The 21,143-nt window shown below is 38.2% G+C and overlaps 1 protein-coding gene across 5 annotated transcripts in view; it reads right to left on the bottom strand.

The window, feature by feature from the left end:
• Positions 1-587: 587 nt before the first annotated feature.
• Positions 588-21,143, bottom strand: part of ZNF608 (zinc finger protein 608) — an 87,985-nt gene continuing 67,429 nt past the window's right edge. For 4 of the 5 annotated variants that reach the window (XM_027652585.1, XM_027652583.1, XM_027652584.1 and 1 more), the window contains exons 4-10: positions 11,820-11,907; positions 8,899-11,353; positions 6,748-7,165; positions 6,015-6,187; positions 4,956-5,109; positions 3,635-3,716; positions 588-2,618 (exon numbers count right to left, since the gene is read on the bottom strand). In XM_027652585.1, coding sequence (XP_027508386.1) covers positions 2,612-2,618; positions 3,635-3,716; positions 4,956-5,109; positions 6,015-6,187; positions 6,748-7,165; positions 8,899-11,353; positions 11,820-11,907 — 3,377 coding nt within the window. In that variant the 3' untranslated portion in view covers positions 588-2,611. Of the gene's footprint in view, positions 2,619-3,630; positions 3,717-4,955; positions 5,110-6,014; positions 6,188-6,747; positions 7,166-8,898; positions 11,354-11,819; positions 11,908-21,143 lie in introns of those variants that run through there. The other variant, XM_027652586.1, reaches the window with a different exon arrangement.

Below are 21,143 nucleotides of genomic sequence, written 5' to 3' on the forward strand. Positions count from 1 at the left end.
AGAGTGCAAATATATCTGTATCATGATGCTTCTGCTGCCCCTTTTCAGTGAGCAGCCTCTGTAGTTCCCATGTGTGTAAATTGTGTTCCTTGTGTAACTGCTTCTGTTTACTCATCCTTTGGATGCTCACACAGTGGTGAGATGACCAAGTAGCTGCACATCTATGCTCGGACATGGATACCTTTTGGCTTCTGGGGAGTGCAGAACCACAGAGTCACGCTCACTGTGGCACAGCTTTTAAGGAGGTCAGTATGGCAAGTGTTAAACCAAACAGAAGACAATAAAGCCAGATGGAAGACAATAATCTTAAGTGGAGGAAGACAATAAATGGCAATGGATGTTAGCCACTCTTACAGACCTCAAGGATACAATAAAGCTATAACAATAATTGCAGTTTTAACTGTTGCTTACTCTGTATCAATCAGAGTAATTCATTCCAGTTATTTATGACACTCAAACCACACTAAATCAAAATCACCAATAGTGTGAATTTATAAGATGTGTTTTGGTCTGGAAGCATTACTGGCCTAGGCAGGAAAAAAAAAATCAATGGTACATTTCAACACAAAAGCCATCTGAGCCTTTACTATAGAAGTAATAAGGCATTTATTATTTCAAGAGCCCTGCATTCACAATATCCCCTTTTTCAAAGAAAACACCCCTTCCTTCCCATTTTTTATGAGGCTAACTTGTAGTATGTCACCACTATGAGACTTCTGAATGTGTTCAGAACAAGACAATAATAGTAAGCCACAGATGAATGATGTGTAGTAAAAATCAATAAACCTTATAACTATTCACTAAGGGAACTGATTTTATGCCTATAAAAATAAAACAATTATAGCAATATTAATGGCAGATTCATCATAGTAATATAAAAAGTCCAAGTGTGCTTGTCTGTTGGGAATCTTTAATTCATCCTTCTGTATTAAGTATTCACAAGGTAGAAGAAATGGAACTGACTTCAAGAACAACCTTTAAGTTGCAGTAATTCACCCTGTCAAAAAAAACACCAACAAACACAAACCAAAAAAAACCAGTAAAACTTTAAAAAACAGTTTTGACAATCAATGTAACTGGGATATGCATAAAAAGGATCAAAATTAAAGCCTCAAATACTGACCAGTAAATCTGATTTTTTTTCATGTCATGATTAGTGATTTCATATTACTATGTGCTGTGTTAACCACATTGTAACAAAACAATATAAATATTTTGTGGTAATGCAGATTAAGCACAGCAAAGGAATTTTTTTTTTTAATTGACAGTTCCTCTGCTTTTAGGCATCAATTCAAAATGGGGGGAAGGGGGACAATACAGACATAATACGAAAAATTTGCCTATAATTTATAGCATATAGAGCTGCTCTAAAACAGGTATTAGAGATTTCAGTTCCACTAATACCATCCAAAGTGTTACTATGGGCCTTTTTTGAACCTATCAGGGTCAACTGAAAGAGGTCCACAGCCATCTGGCCTGGGCTCCGCATCGCCCGCTGGGACAGGACAACAGCATAGGCCCAGCAGGAGCACAACTTGTAGCTGTGTTGTTGCTGCAGTTTCTGCTATCTACAGCTATGACACATCTTTCAAAGTGGCCCATAGACACCCAGAAATTAAAAAAAAAAAGTAACTTTTTTTCTTTATTCTGATTGCCGAATTATTTAAGGCAAGTAAAAAAAATGAAAGCATTCGATATACGTTTTACATAAAATAAACTAGATTACAGCATAAAACAAGTAAACAGGTAATGGCATTAAAGTCTCTCCTCTAAATCTGGGTAATTGTAAACATTAAAAAAAAGACTGCAGGACTATTCAAGTAATAGAACAATCACAGATGTCTTCTTGTATGCAGGCTATTAGGTTATCTGCCATTCAAGATTATCAAAAAAGACATTTCATTATTCACAGATGCTCATTATCTCCATTTAAAATCTATACATTATATACAACACAGTTTTTGTGGTACTAGAATCCCCATGCCTTCCAAAGGTATATTTTTCACAATACACAATTACAATGAAACAGTGAATACAGTAACATTTTACACTGATGCATCTTAATAGGAACCACCAAATAGACATCTACATTGTACCAAAGTGTCATCACAGTTAGCCTCTCTGAGAGCTTGTGGGAAATATCAGAAGGGTATGCAAGGTTCAGGCACACTGATACATAACATTATTTATTTACAATTGGAAAGAAAAAAAGAAAAAAAGAAAAAGAAAAGGAAGAAAAGAAACAACAGCCTTTTGCGGTTAACGCTTTCTAAACGTGACAAATACATATCTCCATTTACTGTGTGGTTCGCAACTTAGCAGCAGACCCTGTGTGCGAGCCTTGGTACTGATACAAAAAAAGTAAAGAATATATATATATTTTTATATATATATGTATATATATATATACGCATATATATATATATAAAAACAGAAGTCTAATTACAGCAACATTTGTTACTCTGTGATAAAATCTGCAATTTACAAAAATGAAATGACTGGTTTTTGCCTGCCATTAAGGCATTTCAAATTAACACCATGGAACTGATGTCTGTAATAAAGCGCTTCCTCATGTGATCCAGTCACATGACAATGTTCATCCCCAAATTCATCATTCTCTGAAAAGAGAAAGAAGAATGTTTTAGTAGGCAGCACTCCTTCTTCTTACTTTTTTTCTGCACTTTGGATACATCCTGAAATGAAATCTGTACTAGCATTCTCAAACTCAAGCAGCAGAAATGGCAAGCCATGTCCTAATCCGTCCCCTGCCAGGAACAACATACGGAGAAGTAACCTGTGCTGGAAGGTATCTTATGGATTCTGATGCCCTGTTATCCATCAGCTCTTTAAGGGCTACAAACCTTTCTCACTCAAATAATTCCAGCTAAGAGCCTTTCACGGTTGCTTGCTTTCAGAAGGAAATCCATAACCCTGGAATTTTCAGCACTATTTAATACATTAAACTCTGAGGCTTAACATGGCAGTGATGAACAAAACCCTAATTTTAAAGACGCTTTGGGTTTTTCACTTGAGATGGCCTCATTATAATACAGGAGAGTCTCTTTTCTCTTGAAGAGTAATGATGATAATTGAAGAGTAAATTCAAAACCTAGAAAATAACTGAGCAGCAAATGTGTGGAAGTAACTTAAATAAGAGTCATCACTAACGAGCTCCCAAGTAAACCTCTCTGAAAGGAAAATCAGCAAACGAGGTAGACCTGCAGAATAGATAAAATCCTAAGTTTTCCTGGTCATAAATAGAACCAACTGAACATTAATTTTAAACTAATTTTATAAGAATTTGGATCTTATTATTATCTTAATATTATTATCTTAAATTATATTTCATAATCACTTGTTTTATCTTAATACAAACACTTAAAGGATTCTCTATGGAAAATCTCAGAAGACAGACTACTTATTCTTTCCTAATGATCTATGTTACAGTTAAAGGACACAACTAAGGACAAAATGTCACCCTAAAGAGAAAAAAACTGCAATTAACCCAAAATACCAAGTTTTTCCTCAACCTTAAAAACTGTGTCATATAACGAACTGCAGACCATCAGGCTAAAAAATCTAAGATTTGCTTTCTCCTCTCAATGATATAATATATAATTTACTGGCTATTTACCTTCTTTGTGCAGGAAACATACCAGATGCAGATGCCTGTGCAGCCACCTGCTGAGTGGCAACAAGGGCAGCAGAGGTCAATCCTGAGGGAAAGAAGAAACAAAGGAATGTTGATGTACGTCTGGTTTTAATGGATTTTTGTGCTCAGAGAAATCGTAGGAAGCATCTCTAGGGCAAACAGCCAGAAAATAGTGGGGCTTAACACTATATAAATGGCAAATGTTCTAGGCAACATTGTTAAGACAGTCTGTCCAGTGTGATCAATATACCTTTATTTAATAAACTGAATTGTCCTTGACAGATATTTTACAAGAAATTACAGCATTTCTACTTATACTGCATTCCTTTCCAAATACTGCACTGCATGATGTTAAGTGGTTTGTATGAGTTCCTGAATAGGAAGCTCAGTAGAAATTACAGGTACCAGGAAACAACAAGAATCAAAAGACACAGTGAATTACAGAAACGACATGCCAGCTGCTCAGAATACAATACTTTCATAATAAGTTACAATTTTTACAGTTTTGCCACTGAACAAGCATAATGCATCCCAAAAGGCACATGGAATCACTGAATCAAACTGAGAAATGTCAAGACTTTTACACAGGAAAAATAAGTACTGAGGCATCAAGTGAACGTAAAGAAATAATGTCATTTAGCCACCGATTGCGGTAGCACATACTTTGCTGCAAGGGAGGAAATCTCTTTTTCATTCAGCCGGAGTCCACAGTTAGAGAAAAAACATTCAAAGACTGGTACAAAACCTAGGGAGAGTAAATTGCATCTTACTGTGCTTTTTCCCTGACTGCAACTTTGTGCACGGCATTTGCCAAAATACAAAGAGTCCTCTTTCAGATGGTCAAATTATAACAAGCACAAACCCTTGTGACTGCAATGCCTTGTACATAAAATATGTTCAGTATAAAAAGCTTTTGTCTTTGCTACACTTTCTCCATTGCTTACACAACCCTCGTTATACAAAAAGGAGGTTATTTGGTTTGGATTTTTTACTGCCTTTCAGCCAGTTAATGTCAGTTTGCAGGAGGAATCAAAACATTCATGTGAATGACAGCCTAACTGGTACATCTTTAATAATGCTCTGACACCCAGTTTTGGAAACAAAAGTTGGTATTTCTAAGACATGAAGCTATTAATATACTCTTAGTACATGCTGTGAATTTTCAAGCCTTCCTCCTAAATCAGCACTTCTGATTTAACAGTGGGATCTCTACTCAAAATGCTTCATGTAGGCATGATTTCCAAATGTCAAGGCAACAATCCTACAAGCAAGCCAATCCCACCATTGGAAATTTTCTGCTCACCTTGAAATGGGTCATATTGTCCAGGTATGAGGGGGTAACCCATTCCAACATGTGTATGATGGTGTGTATGGAGATGCCGCTGGCTAAAAGGAGAATGGCGGTCTCGTTCCCTTTCTGCTTCCCGTTCACGCTCAGCTGCTGATTTTTCCACAGGCTAGCAACAGAAATTGAAAGAAAACTGATGTGGGAATTTTAGAAGGGATGAAATCAAAAGAAAACCACGCTTACCCCTACCTGTCAGACACTTTTTGAATACTAATGATAAAGCTAATTTTTTCTGAAGAAGTCTCTCTACTGATTATTTGCACTTGATTCTTATCTAAAGCTAGTCTTTCTAGCTAATGGAAGATTTTCCAAGGCACAGAGATTTTGAGGCAACATACTGCAGCTTGAAGCCACCATAATGACTTCTAGTTTTTCCCTGAAGCTTAGCTGGCTTGCCAATGCGTGGACAACCTAGCTGAGCTGCTGAAAGCTGATGTAAATGAATCCTCAAGCCTCTATAGCACTCTGGGGATCAAGCCTGACTGAATAGCCAGAGAACCTTTTACAAATTATAATTACAGTCAGTGACTTGCTCACAATTAAAACTAGCACCAACTTATCTGAAAGTGAAATATCAGTATTTGTTCCAACATGTAAATCTTCAGAAATCAGGGCTGGTAATCTGCTCCTTGAAAGATGTGGATTCTTGGCAAATACAAGGAGGGGATATTACCAAATCCCATAGCCCAACTTCTTATTTCATTATCTGTTTCCACACAGGAGCTTCCCATTTAACTACAATAAAATATGACCCAGGAAGTACCTCTGAATCTTTGTTTCTGTATGAATCCATTCAAGATAGGAAGATTTTGAGAACAGAACTGTGCTATGTGTCACTTCCAGTTTATGCCATGGAAGCATCCTGACCATAAATTGCTTTTATTTTAAGCAGTGCTATAATGAAGAATCATGCATTCACAGCTTGATGCCAGATTGTGTGCTTCTTAAAATTATGTTCTTTCTCTACCCTTGCCCATATGTAACCCTCTTCAGTAACAATTGAGGAAGCCTTACAACAGGTGACTTGCTGCGATACTGGCTGGCATGCTGCTGGAGCAAATCCAGTGCTTTGGACTCAGTGGTTGCTTTTGCATTGATGCTTGGGCTGGTATTGACCTTCTCTGTCTCTTCTCTCCCTGACATCTTCCCATAAACTGGATAATGAAATCCTGGAGAGAGATAGGCTCCTGCAGGTAAACAATAAATAGCGCATCAAGCTTCTGTTTTTACATTTTGGTTATATCAAGGTAGGAGGAGGGAATGTCAGAACAGAGCATAACAGCAAAAGTAGATCACATGACTATCAAATGGCATCTTTGCTCTTCAATTTCATCACCTAATTTACCCTGATGAATGGAGGTTATAAAGAGAGTTCAGTTGATAGCCATTTCAGACATTTATGGGTCCTCTTTAAGTGAAAGGAATAGTAACTATAACGTTTCTGACAGTAAGTGCTTAGAATATTTTTATAGGCAATAAACTATCTGTCAGTCTAACAGCAATAGCAGACTGTCAAGGGTTGAGAAACCTGTGGCTGGGAACTGTGACAGTTCATAAAAGGACCATCTTGTATTAAATCAGTTTCATTTACAGAACTTTGCCTAGTAGAAGCACAAGCAACACAATGCCACCCATGAAGCTTCTAATTTACCCTAGCTACTAAAAGAAATATTAAAATGTAGGCTTTACTGTAACTTGAGGGTGAAAATTGTAACTATTGGTGCAAGGCAAATTTCAGAATACATACCAGGATAGCTGTGCATTAGGACAGGAGAGACTGCGCGATAGGCTGGATGGTTGGGATCGTACATCTGTGGATACGGATAAGCATGCAAGTACTGGATATATGACTGATGCTGACTCATTGGTGAGGAAACTGCTACTCTAGCACCCCGAGAGTCCTTCCAATTTACAGGAGTCTTTTGATCATCATTTTTTATCTTGCTCTCATCCACTGATTGAGAATCAGAACGCTTGACCTCTTTAGGCTCCTCTTTAATGCTTGCTAATGAGACAGGAAGGTTAGGCAGGGAACTTTCCTTGTTAGGTGTTTTTCTAGGGCTGTCTTCTTTTAACTTTTTCTCACGATCAAGTTCTTCTGATTTTTGCTGATCAAGGTATTTGGGTTGATAGACATAATGATGCCATGTTCGTGAATCTGGATCCTAATACAGAGGAGAAAAAAATTGTTCTAAACTTAGATGTTGAAATAAGTTCATTATTGATATTTCCCATACTTCAGTTAATGTATTTTTAATAGCTGTTTTAATACCATATCCACATTACAGAAAAGAGAGGTTTGCTTGCTACAGAGTGCCTTGAGTTCAAAGTCAAACCAATATTCCCATGAAGGAGCAAGAGACTATTATCAAAATTTAATTCAATTGCTTCATCTTATATCCTTCCTCATGCCTTTAACTAGTTTAATCATGAAATACATATGCATTGTAACAAAGTTCTGAAACCATGCTATTCATAAAATATTTAAATTAAAGCCCACAAAGAGATTTTCCCATTAGAGAGTAAAAAATATCTGTGAACCACAAAATTAAAATTAAAACTGGTTAATATTATGCTAGAGCGCTTAGAATACCTGGAACAATGCACATGAAAAACTGATCTAGCTGAAAAGATGCTGACTCCCATTTGGGAATTAGCAGAAGTCAGACATTAAGGTAGACTTCTTCAGCTGACAGTCTTACTTCAAGTTCGTAAAATTATACATGGGTAATTATAGGATTATAGATAGGTAATTATAAATTATAGGATTAGGACCACATGGTTTAAAGAGCATGTACTGGGCACTGTAAATACCTTTTTACACATTATATTACACCAGTTTATAAACATATCATAGGTGTGTGATTTCTTTAAAACATCACACCAAATCAGTACCAAGAAGTAACAGGAAAACTTCTTTTTCTAACACAGAAAATGCAAAAGCTAACTGTAAACATTTTCTCCAATCGACAGACATTTATGGCACATGACACAAAAATATAAGCACACAACTAGAGGTTTGGACAGTCTGGTTCAAATACTCATTTGAATCAGCAGAAATATTCTCCTGCTTAGGGCTAACTCCCACTCCCCTGACCGTACTGTATCTTGAAAGACAGGTGTAAGGGTGAAGTTTGGGATGTACCATACACCAGAACATGAAAGCATCAAGCATTGAGGCTCCAGTTCAATGCACAGAGACAGTCGCATTGCCTCAAATGAAGACATCTAGGAAGGTCAGCATGAAGCCACTGGACAAAATTCTGGTTCCACCGAAGTCAATGGCAAAACTATCACTGACTTCAATGGAGAGAGGATTTCATCCATTGTGTAGGTCTGTAGGGGCTTGAGGTTGGTTGAGGGGAGAAGGGGAACTTAACTGCTTCAAAAAGGTTAAGATAAAGAGCTATGCTTCAAGTCAACTCTTCAAAGAACCAGCTCACCCATCCTTAGTAAATGCCAACTGTCTTTTAACAAAAAAAAGAAACACTTCAAACCATGTTTCAAATCTATATAAGTCCTCTCGCAATGAAAGCTGCTTATTTTTCTTGAAATTTCTTATTTCTCAACTAAGCAAAATGCTTAGAATTTACACCTAAAAGAGAAATCTAATTCTATTTTATTCATGCATATATTTTAAAATAGCCTATTCAGGTCTTAAGCCTAGGTTCTGTCACCACCTTACTAGAATTTTTAATTTTTTTTTTTATTCTTTTCAAATAGCTCAGCTGGAAGGTCTATTGGTCTATTCACAGACTACAATACCATCCGGCGTAAAAAGAGGATGGTGGAGCTTGTTTGGCTGCAGAGGTAGAAGAACATATCAGAATCAGGGAGAAAATCTCACATGACTTAAAGATAAATCAAGACTCTCTTGTTCCACTTCCTGTGAACTCACCTGCTTAAATCTTGTGGTTGGATCTACTCCTGTTTGCTTCATGGAGTCCATAACAGATTTCATCTCCACCGCCTCCTTTATAAGCTGGTGGTTTTCCATTTGTTTTGTTTTGAAACTCTCCGACTGAAGTTGCTGCTGGTGATTGGAAAGGATCTGTGACTTGGTTGTCTCCTCACCTTTGTTAGGAACTGATGACCCTATTTTAGTGTTATTTTTGCTGGACTCCGGAGTTGAAGGGGCCTTTGAAATAGTGGCAGATGGAATATTCTTCTGCTTGTTGTCATCCTTCCCAATCTCCTTCAAGGGGGGGTCATTCTTCCTTTCACAGTCCCTCCCAGTTTGTGCCATTTTCTGTTCTGCTAGTCTCTGGTCCTCGTAGTATTTTTCATACTGCTGCCTGTAAGCAGGGTTAGAGGCCATTAAGGACTTTTGGTCCATATAGAGCCCATAGGCATACTGTCCATAATAAAGTGACTGAGCAAGTGCAGGGTGCCTTTGCGTTATTACTGACTGATGTTGTGGTGGCTGCAAATTAGAGGAAGTGCTTTCACTTTTCTTGGTATCTGATGCTTCTGCCTTCTCTTTCTTTTCAGCCTCTTCCTCAGCCTCTTTTTTGATCTTCAGTGTCTGTGGGGTACTGCTGTTCCCAGCTGCCGGGACACTGACCTGTCCAGAGTGCAAGTAACTTGGGGAATAATAAGGATCATAGCCATGGTAATAGGGAGAATGAGACTCTTTTGCTTGAGCCGATTGTGCTGTGGTTGAAGAATGTCCTTTTACAACACCATCTTTATTAGAAATAATATCTGACGGAGAGCTGGCCTTTGACCTCATGCCCTCTGACCTGCTGTCAGAGCCACCATCATCAGCTGCATCAGAAATATCTGAGTAAGCAGGGCTGTTGGTTTTGGCAGCTGTGCTATCTGCACCATTTTGTGTCAACACATGCAGTGGCGCCATAGCAGATTGTCCATTCACCAAAGTGCTGCATTCCATCCTGGAGGCACTCCCTATGGAAGGGCTGGGCGCATTGTCTGTGAACGTGTAAACTTTATCAGCTTCAGCCTTAATACTTGCCATCCTGCTCTCTTGAGACTCTGACAGTCCATTAGCTAGCACTTCATTCTTGTTGAGATGGTCCTTTAAAAAATGTCCAGATAAGTCTTTCCCAGACCCTTTTGAATCCTCCAGCTTTCCCAGCTTAGAATCAATCTTGGGGCTGCCCGTCTCCTTGCTTTCTTTGTCCTTCAGCTTTCTCTTCTCCTTTTTCTTTTTGTCTTTGAGTGATGTGAGAGCTGGGTTTACAGTGCTTGGCTCTCCCATAATTGTGGGCTTTGGTTGAATAGGTTTCAGTGGAGGGCTCTTTGGTGTAGCCTGAACAATAGTAGTTGTTAGAGAGGGCAATCCCGGTATTGTCCCTGTAGTTGTGGTTGTAAAGGCTGTAGTAGGTATAGCTATTAATTGGGGAGGAGTTGGTGCAGGCGCTGGGGCAATGGGCCTGGCTGTTTTCAGTTTGGAAAGGTTTTTATCCACTTTGCAATTGTTTGATTTCTTGCCTTTATCACCCAAACTCTTCTTGTCAATTAAGCCTTCAGCCTCCAATTTCGGCATTTCAGTTTGCAAATTGCCATCTGCTACTGAGCAATTATCCAGTGTGGCTGCCATATTAGAAATTACTGGAAGGCTGTTCAGTTCACTGTTCAGACCCTTCTTTTTGCCAGAATTCTTTCCAGTTTTGGAACTGATAACTGAACCAGGGCCATTGCTGGTCAGTTCCCTCTTTCCCTTGGGAGTCCCTGGGGTAGCAATGGAGGAAGGAGATGTTGGTGCTTTTAGTGGATCAAAGCCTGGCAAATTTGTGCTTTGCTCACTGCATTCAAGTGCCACATTACTCAGTGCTTCTTCGCAGTCTGAAATTTTGTCTTCACTGTCAGGTTCAAACTCCAGCTTGTTTTCGGGGTCTAAATGTGCATGAGCCTGATGATAACGTAATCCATTAATGTGCTTGTACTTTTTGTTGCAGTTGGGGTGAGGACAGTCAATCAGCACTGGAGAAGAGCAGCCTTGGTCCAAAAAATTAGTCTCCGGTTTCCCCTGTGGGGTGGTGGGAGTGCTTCTAGAGTTAGTACGAACACGTTTTCCGCATTTATTGTCCTCCGAACTGGAGTTTAAATCTAGCTCCATAGGAGGCTTAGTTTTCCTCTTGTTCGTGGATGAGGGGCTGGCTTTTACTTCATCCATGGCGCAGTTGGGGGGTGTTCTGCGCCCACTTGAGTTAAGGCTGCCCCTCCTCCCCTTCCCATTGGCACCACCTCGATTCTTATTCTGAAGCCCTCTGGACTCTGCAAAACTTGCATCATTACCAGGTACAGTGGCAGCTGCAGCGGACCTTGCCCGCTTTCCCCTGCCCCGTCCTCCACGCATTTCCAGGTCACTTGTTGGTGATTCACAAAACCTGCACGAACAAGAGATTTCATCATCAGGAATCATGAACTAAAAAAATAAAAAACACCACCCCTTCCCATAACAGAATCTTCATATATGTTAAAGGAATGATATCCTTCTGATAGATGAGAGTGCTACAGTCTCAAAGGGAAAGTCTTTAAAAAAGGACACAAATGGTAAGGACACATACAACTAATTAGAACAATGGAGTGAAAAATTTTCAAAACTTACATAAATGCATTTCTAAAGTAATTGCCACCTGACTGAGTCCCCTGTATTTCCCCTTCCTTCTCAAAAATACAAAAGAAAAGTAAAAAAGAATTTCCACCCCACATTTTAATCCGGAACTACTCTTTTCATTGGTGCATGTTTTCAATTATAACCAGTTGTGTTTTATTAATCTCTGTACAGTCTCTTGGTTGAGATTGGGGGTTAAAATACAACAGAGAAAAAACAGAATCACAATGTTTGCCTACCTAGGAGGGGCCCAGTCATGCTTTGTGCAGTCCAGCAGTGTTCCCACGTAAGTCTTGTTCCTCCATGTAACATTTACCACTAGGACACCTGCCAGTGGGAGCAAAAGACAGTATTATCACAGTTAGAACAATAATCGGGGTAGGTTTTTTGTTTTGCTTTTTTTGGTGTTTTTTGGGGGGTTTTTTATTTGTTTGTTTGGGGGTTTTTTTGTTTGGTTCTCCTTCCTCACAAAGTGAGACCTTTACTCTCATTTGCTTTCAAACACTGTGGTATATACTCTTCCTCTTTTCTGGTCTCAGTGACCTTGAGTTAAAACCCACAGGAAAAACAGCAAACAAAAAGAATAAGAGCATGTGCACACACATGTAAGTGTGTAAGAGAGCATGCCTGTGTGACTGTGTGTGTAATCAAGATAGAGCTGACAGAAGGAAATGGGTTTTGCCATGTCCTGCTGTAAAACAGCAACACTCACCTCTTAATTTTGCTATTATTGCACAAAATTGCTTTCACTTGGCAGCCTGCCAGCATAAACTAAGCACCAGTTACAGCATTTAAATCAGTAGGTGACTGAGAAGAATCTGCTTTGCTTTGAACAATACGATAATGATGCTTCTATTTATTTCAAATTGCACATATCCAAACACACACACACATATGCACTGCATGTTTTGTTCAGCAGATACAGTTGAAAACATGTATTATTTGCCTTGCTTTTTATTCTGTGGAAAACAAGGGACTAGACATGAAAGTTCAAACATAGTAAAGTTAAGAGTAATTGCAATATATATACATAGGAAGAGGGATCCTTTAAAAACATACTGTAATTTAATTGCTTTTCCAGTTTTGATGCTCATTAAATGCAAATTTGTTTGCTCATCTAAAGCAGAATTCTAATTTTGGTTTATTTGTATTATCCCTATAAAATGTGTGAATGGTAAGGATATCATAAGTAACAAGAAAACAAATGTGGGGGGATGTCACTCAAATGTTTTCAGATTGTCCTCAAACGCTTCTTCACATAATTTATCATCATGTTTATGTACTAGCCAGCACAATGACCCCTTTAATTCATTAACTGCCACAGATAAATACAAGATAATATTATTGAACCAGACATCTCTTCTCATTAGAATGCACAATGAAATAAAAAATATATTTTACCTAACAAAGAAAGGTACAATACAAAATGCTCCCAATTTATGAGAGGTATGAAGACACCAGCTCACAGCTGCCAGCCTTGTGACTTGTTTTTCCTCTACACTTCCCTTATTCTATCTGCAGTGTTTCTGTAACAGATATGATGATGGCATTGTGCCAGAATGTTTCCAGCCTGTCTTTTTGCTTTGTCTTACCAGCACAATTTCTAATTTTGCACTAAAACCATCCCTCTCTGCTGCACCGAGGTGAAGTTAACACACAACCAGCCGCTTATTTCCTTGGGGGTCTTTTAGCAGCAGGGAAGTAATTTTAAGTGTTGTTAGCAGAGGTACCAGGGAAGAAGGGATTTCCTTGAAAAGTCTCTGTAACAGATTTGAAATTTATCCCCCATACGGTTTTTCGTTGCGATTTAAGATTACATGACTGGACTTTTCTCTGCTGGGGCGACCTGGTCTGAAGCAAGAAAGATAAAGAGCGCTTCCAGCCAGGGTCAGAGCCAGAACTTGAATACCTGGCTCAAAGAAGGATCATGGTGGAGTCACCATCCCTGGAGGTGTTTAAGAAAAGACTGGACATGGCACTTAGTATCCTGATCTAGTTGGCATGCTGGTGTTCGGTTATGGTGGTGTTTGGTCCTAGGCTGGACTCGATGATTTCAGAGGTCTTTCCCAACCGAACTGATCCTGTGATTCTGTTATCAGGGTTTAAACATCATGCTGTATTTTTACGACCCATGCCAACTAGGTGGCCTGCAGAGACTCCCACCCCCTCCATAGGTGTGAAGGCAGCCTGGGGTGCTGGGGGGTTGGGAGGAGGAGGAGGAGAACACCCCAGTGCATCCACAGAGGAAATACCTGTTGGTGGAAATGGCGTTTCTTGCAACGAGCAGCTCCAAGCTATGTTCCCACCTGCCACTCACACACTAGAGAGGGGAGATTAAAAAGGTGTTTCTCTAGTAACCTCGATGACCTCCTTCCACTCTGACAACTTGTCATCTGTGACTCCATAACGCTCCAAGAGAAAATCACAGGTATTTTTCACTGTTAAATTCTATTATGTCATGCAGCCCATCTCCCTGCAGCAGCACCGTTGCTCCCTCCAGCCCACGTACCAGTGTTTGTCCAGCCTCCTAAATGGACGAAGCAAAGAGGGCTTTCTGACATCCCACAGCATATCACTGGAGAATTATCTGTGCCATTTATTTTTCCCCAGATAGTTCACTTTTATCCTTTTGTTACTTCTGGGGAGGGGTTGAGTTTGGGGATTTTTTGGGTGTGGGATTTTTTTTTTTAATAAAGGTTTATTTTGACTGCAGCATCTATCTTCCCTGATATTTGTAGTCTTCTTGATCTCTGTGCACTTTATTCATTTATTACTTTATATACCAGATCTAGAGATAGTCATTTACCTATTGATAGAAAAGAGGACAAAGTAGAAGGCATAGAATAGGGATAATAATAAAAGCCTCTGAAATCAATACATATTTCAGTAATTCTTAGCAGACATTCAAATGACCTTCCAGTGTAAGAAAGTCGGTATTTCAAAAGCAAAGTCAAGTTCCTCGTTTAAAGTTAGTTACATTTAGCATCTCATTAAGTAGTTAGTCTTAGAAAAGGTCCCATGTAAATCGGAGAGAATGTTAACGTCTATGCTGTGTTACAGTGGCAAGTAATAAATTTCCTTTCCCTACTGGACAGCACATTGCTCAGCCATAAGTAAGGTTCCACAGAAGTGGCAGCAAAGGTAGCTCATTTACTCTTTTAAGATTATCATAGAAATGGGTTAAGAGAATATAAGTAACATGGGAAGTAAGACTGATCTAACAAAACACGCAACTGGTGGAGGCTTATTGGACCAAAGTACTGGAAAATGATAACTGAGGCGATAATGTAGTCCTGAAGAGAAAGGATTATTCTTGCTGCACCAAGTCAGGGTATACTGTTTGTCCTGGTACAGAGTTCAAGCTCCAAACAAGAACCTCTGCTGAGACTGCTCTGTCTCAGAGACAGTACAAGAATAGTACTAGAGCAGTCTTCACCTCATCTCCAAGTACTGCTTCTGAGTACACTGCACACGCAGTCACAGATGCACGAACCCTTCTCTAAGTTGTTACTTAAAACTTCTCTCTTTGTGCATGTGTGTCCTGGGGCATAGCTGCCCACACATCTCCTCCATCTTGTGAAGTAACATATCACACACAGGATCAAACCTCACCGGGGCTGTGTCAAGTCATAAGGCCCTGTAATGAGACTTCCTCTTATATTACACTATACATTAGACTACACCTCATGTAACAATAATATATTTAGCATTGCCTGAACAAGAGATAAAATTCAAAGAGTCTGAGGAACCCAGAAGTTTCATATTGTCCGAATACAGATATGTATTTTCCCCTTAAAAAAGCCCCAAAGGCTAAACTTTTTAAAATACCTATTACTGAAGGATGGGGGGAAAAAAAATCAGATGCTTCTAATGTAGTGTACCTGAGGGTACACTTTAAGATTCCGGTTCAGGAGGAAACCTAGATAAATACCTAATTCTGTTCTTGTGAAGTTGGATGAAACAACAGTGAATATATTTAGACTACATGTAAATGCTTCTTTGACCAAGTAAGGGCGTCAACTCAAAGAGTTTGGCCAGTTACCATAGGACAGTTCACAAGAGTCAGATGCAATAAACTTATCTCCCCAAATGAGGGTGTAAACTTCTTGGTTAATTTGGTTTATCATTTCATTTGCAAAATATGTATCTATTCACAGTTACAGTATATCTGAAATTAGCAATATCTTCTACAGTATTTATTATCATATGTCCTGAATTAAAGCAATCAAGAGTAAGAAAATTAAAAGTTCTAAAGTTACTACCTATGCTACTTTTTATCCTTAAGGGGTAGACACAGTAAGCAGTGAATGTTTTATATATGGGGTAAGACAAGAAAATGGTGTCATGTTCACCTACTGCACCTTTTCTGCCAAAATCCATTTTTAGCCAAGGCAGGATCATATCCAAGAGCATTAATGTACGACAACGGCACACAGGGTATGTTACCTGGTGCCCATCACTGTCAATAGAAGCCCCTCCTTTATATCAGAGGTAATCTCATTAGCCTATGAGGAGCAAGAAAAGATTCTGTATTTTGCTGTTTTCCTTCACAGTGCATGTACTATTATAAGCTATTTTTCTTAACTCATCATATCCATAATCACAATGTTTATGGTAAAAAATTTCCCAGACAGGAAAAAACCAACACATGCCTAGAGGAGCACAAAACCATTTTACATAAGCAATTCTGATAGATAAAATGTACAAAACAACTGTGACGATGTGTATGGATTTTATTATGGTATGAAAGGTTACATGTCATAAAAGCGATCTGTAATAAAATAATTTCAGAAACCCACAGAAGGAAGTACCTTTTATGAGTTCTGTGGATGTGATGTACCTGTTCTCCTTCCTGTTTGCTCTTCCTCCTTCTCAGTAACTGCATAACATAGATCAGACCTAAAATTTGCTATTTAATATTAACTGTATTCATAGACTGAAATATGTCATCACAAATTGGAAATGAACTAACTAAGCCTTTTGCTAACAAATGCATATGTGCTATTTTGACATAAAGACATCACAATCTCAAAGCATCTTCAGTACCCAAGCAAGGGTACCATTCATGTTGACTACTTTGGCACTGCACTTCTAGCAGCCACCTCAGGCTTGTAAGGATCTACTCTTGCAGGTGTTCCATCATCTAAAGAACAAAAAAGACTGAAGTATCTAGTCTAAACCAGATTTTAATGTCTTTGCATTCTTGATTCTGTTTCCTGCAAAGAGCATAAGCCACTAATTTTTAGGTTTTGTATTCAAGACTTTGAAAATGAGATCATGTGGTCAGGAATCAAATTATCACATTACTATCTTAAATGCAGGCCTCAGTTTTTGAAAATCCTGGCTTTAGAAAAGAAACTTGTTCAAATTCCAATATAAATAGACATTACTCAATTAATCTGACTGGAAAGCCTGACAATGTTCACAGCATAGGCTGCTTTTTTGTTTTTTTTTTTTTTCAGATCAAAGCAAAAGCTACAAAATCCTATTTTAGTTCAAGTTGATTGTTTTCCCAGAGAACTCAGAAGACCAGTTATCTGCATGGGTGAATGGGTACGCTTTCAATTTTGTAAAAGAAGCTGTTCCCTCTGCTCTTAGCAGAGAACCTGGCTAAAAGTATCTGCAAAATTCTGGAAAAAGCAGATCTGCACAAAATCTTTCTGAATACTTCTGTAACTGATTTGTTGAAGAATACTTAAATGATCTTTCAAAACTAGAAATCATTTGTCTGCTTTTCAGGTATCAAAAGCAGTGAGTATGTTTAAAAAGTCATGCATATTTAAAAAGCCACATAAGTCACTTAAGTTTAAACATAAGTGGAGTCCTATGTGCTCAGAATTCCAAAATTAACCATTCTGCATACTGTCTTTACTATTCTGAGTATCATTTTAAGACAACTTTTGCTCATGCCAGAGAAGATCTCCAAAGTATACTATGTTTTGCAGTATTTCTTTGTAAGATTACTTCTTTAAAAGTTAATATGATACATTCTTGTAGTAAAAATCTCTGTGGCATAATAGTTCTTTAAGGTTGAGATGCAATTCTCAGTATTGAGATGATTACACCACTTGATGATTACAGCAAAATCAACCCCTTGCATCTTTGTGATTAGTGAATCCACAAATTTGTTTGCAAGTTGAAGTCCATTTACCTTTTGTCCCAATTTTGCCAAGTACAAATAATACAGACATGCCTGGGATAGCCAAACCATGCCGTACCTGTCATCAGTGAGTACACCACCACCATGGATTAAAAATGTTTTATTCTATATCTGGCACTTCAATTTTCTTAGTCCTACATTCGACATCACTTTCTAGCAATAACTAAAGTATATGAAGTGCAAAAAGCTGCAAGATGAAAATCTACAATCTTAGGATTATCTCAAGCTTTTTTGTTGCCATTGGTTTAGTAAGGGCATAATAACTCATTTACCTCACAACCATCATATCCATCACATCATCATCAATCCCAGATCCGCATATACACCTGCAATTCATCCAGGCATAAAAAACACAGAACAATGTTTATATTAGATTTGCGGTGAAAATGGCTTATTTCTCACTGATTACTTCCATCAAGAAAGAACTCTAAGAATAATAGTAAGCATTCTACATATCAAACCAAGTCTTCTACACTGAACGCTGATCTGGTAGACATACAATTTATTTACTACTTTAATCACACTCTCGGTCTAACATGGCACAAGAACTTAACTACAGCTACAGCAGGTGCATGTATAACAGGCATCAACATCAGCAAGCCTGAGAATGTAATGATTGTCAGGTGGCCTGGAAATGCAAGACTAGTGGGGGTTTTTTGTTTGTTTTGTTTATGAGGTTTAAGGGGGCCTTTTTTTTTTTTTAAGAGCCCTACTGCTGTGGTGAATGTTTGAAAAGTCACTCTAACCACATCCTGTAATCAAACCATCTGGAGCACAGATCTGCAATTAGTCATCCTGAGCACTGGACTTTATCTGAATAAATACTGTACAGCAATGAAGATGAGAAGATTGGATAGCATTAAGGAAAAGAGGCATAATCAAATACTGCTGGTACAGTCATAAACCTTTGAGGCGCTTAGCTGTGGTGTTAATTTTGTATTTTATGAAAGCATAGCAAGCTTAAAGGTTACTGGGTTGAGAGGCTAAAACCTGCTATTTTAGTTAACCTTGCCCTGCTAACATTGTTGCCCTGGTGGTTAAAGCTGGGCTTTAAATTACAGCAGCTTCTGCAACAGCAAAACAAAGTAGGTTCATATCTGTATGATTTCCAGTAAAGTTCTGAGTAACAATAACCTAAATTTCATGGATACACTTTCTTTTCTCCATCATTATGAAGTCATTGGTAAAATATATTGAAAGTAGCAGCCACTGCCCTAGTTTGAAAGTAAGCTGTTATATCTTTAATAATATACAAACACAGCATATGTTTCCTGCACTTGCATTACATACTCCCATTAACATTTAAAAAAGAAGCAGGAATTATACAGTGAGGATTACCTCTTGAAACCATGGAGTTGGACCATCAAGGAGTCAACAACTTTTTCATTCCACCTAAAAATAACTGTAACAGATTTTCTTAATCTAGAAATTTACCCCAATAGAAGAATAGAAGAATAAACACTGAAATAACTGAAGAAATCTGGCTTCCCTGTGAGCCCATGTGCTTAAAACACAAAAGAACACAAGACACTTTTATCACTGTCATGTCTCTTGCAGCCTTTGTTCTGAAGCCTGATGGGCTGTATTGATTTGGGAAAATCATTGAACTTCTTGGAAAACTAGACTCTAGCTTATTCACCACCATCTATTTCTTTCTCATGAAGACAGCTGGTCAATATTCAGTTGAATGGTCAGCTAAAAGAAGCTCTGGTTTCATTTCTTTTTCTTGCCTTCCTAGCAACATTACCCTTTTCCAGCTTTAGTATAAAAAACCCCCCACCATGTTAGAAAGACATACTGCTGAGGGTAAGCTGAAATGGTAGTTACTCTGGACTAAGCTAGGACTGAAATGCTGGGAAAAGGTTGGCTCTGGAAAACAAGACAGCATCTAATCAAAGAGTTCATGTCCCTTACTAGTTACAATAACAATGATACTATAAATTTTTTTCAGTGTACATTTCTCCTAAAGACAGTCTGCTTAACAAATAACCAATGCCCAAGATCTAAATGCAAATGGAGAGCTGAAAGAAATATTAATAGTCCTAATCAAATAAAAGACTAAATTTCACACTCATTAAAAGACCAATAAAAGACTCAATGAAAACAGAGTAATGCCCCAGAAAGTACATCAGTTTGGTTCCCAAATGGCTTGTTGATTAATCCACAGCTAAATAGCTCTACTAAAATATGAGCTACTTAGAGTGGTGATTTCGAAAAGCCACAGCGACCCATACAGTTTTCTCCTGTCAGATTTATATCAAACTGATCAGATTTTGGCAGAACTAGGAAAACTTTAGATAAATGGCTGTTACACCTCTTGAATGACAGACCATGTTTGCAGTGTTTACAGGAAAATGTGCAATTATTATTATCATTAACTAACCATAAGTTTCTGACATCTGGAGTACAACTAAAGATTTTATTTTTGGGCAAACCATACCTTTTCTTTGGCCAGAGTAACTGAACCACTTTTCTCTTTTACTGCAACTTGAGAATGAAACTGCTGTCTTACTTTATTTCAGCTGATACTAAAAATGCAAGCTGAAAATCATTTAACATCTGTGTGTTCTGAAGAAAACCAAATCTGCTTCAGAAATAAAGAATTTTGTTTCTAGCAGATTTTTTTCTCCTTTAGATCAGTAATCGTAACTGTGATTCACATTGCCTATCACTGAAAAGTGTCACATAGTCTCAAACTTAGAAAAAGGAAATGCTGTTCTGTAGTCACTGAATTTTCCACTCGCTTCTCAAGGAGTGTTATTTCAGCTCCTACTACATTGCTGGCCTGTTGAACACATGGACACTCTTCCGACCTCTTGTAGAGCAAAAGAAAAAGAAGCCTCACAATCCACTGCCTTTTCTTTTAATTTAAGACCACATGTCACTTGAGATAAGCAGTAGAACATAGGGCTTTTCAGCTAATCTGTCACACTTGCTTCCTGCACTTTATATTAATTACAGGATCTCTTCAGCTTCTTACTTCTCTCCTAAACTTTTTCTCCTTTAAAAGAAAGTAAATAACAAAGCAAAACAAGCTTGGATTGTGGGAAAAAGCTCTATTATTTTAATATGAGAAGTAAGACCAAAAAAAGGGAAAACCAAAACAATTTTTTCTCACCCCGACAAGCATTCATGAGTTCCTTTTAAGAATTATCTGCCTCATTTCTATTCTTCATCTCAGACACCAGACCACAGAAATACTGTTTTCATCAGCAGATTGTTGAGAAACAGCTGCAGAAATAGGGAAGCTGGTATAAATTTATGTGTGTGTGTGTGTGTGTGTGTATCTATACATTAAAAAAAAAGGCAAACCAAAACCCAAAAACCTCTTAAGGAGCCCATACATTTTTGTTTTTATTCCTAACGTAAGTATTAGGACTTCTCAACAGAAGTTTGTGTTCCC

The sequence above is a fragment of the Corapipo altera genome, unplaced genomic scaffold, assembly GCF_003945725.1.
Source record: "Corapipo altera isolate COAL_440 unplaced genomic scaffold, ASM394572v1 61286, whole genome shotgun sequence".
Taxonomy (NCBI): Eukaryota; Metazoa; Chordata; class Aves; order Passeriformes; family Pipridae; genus Corapipo; species Corapipo altera.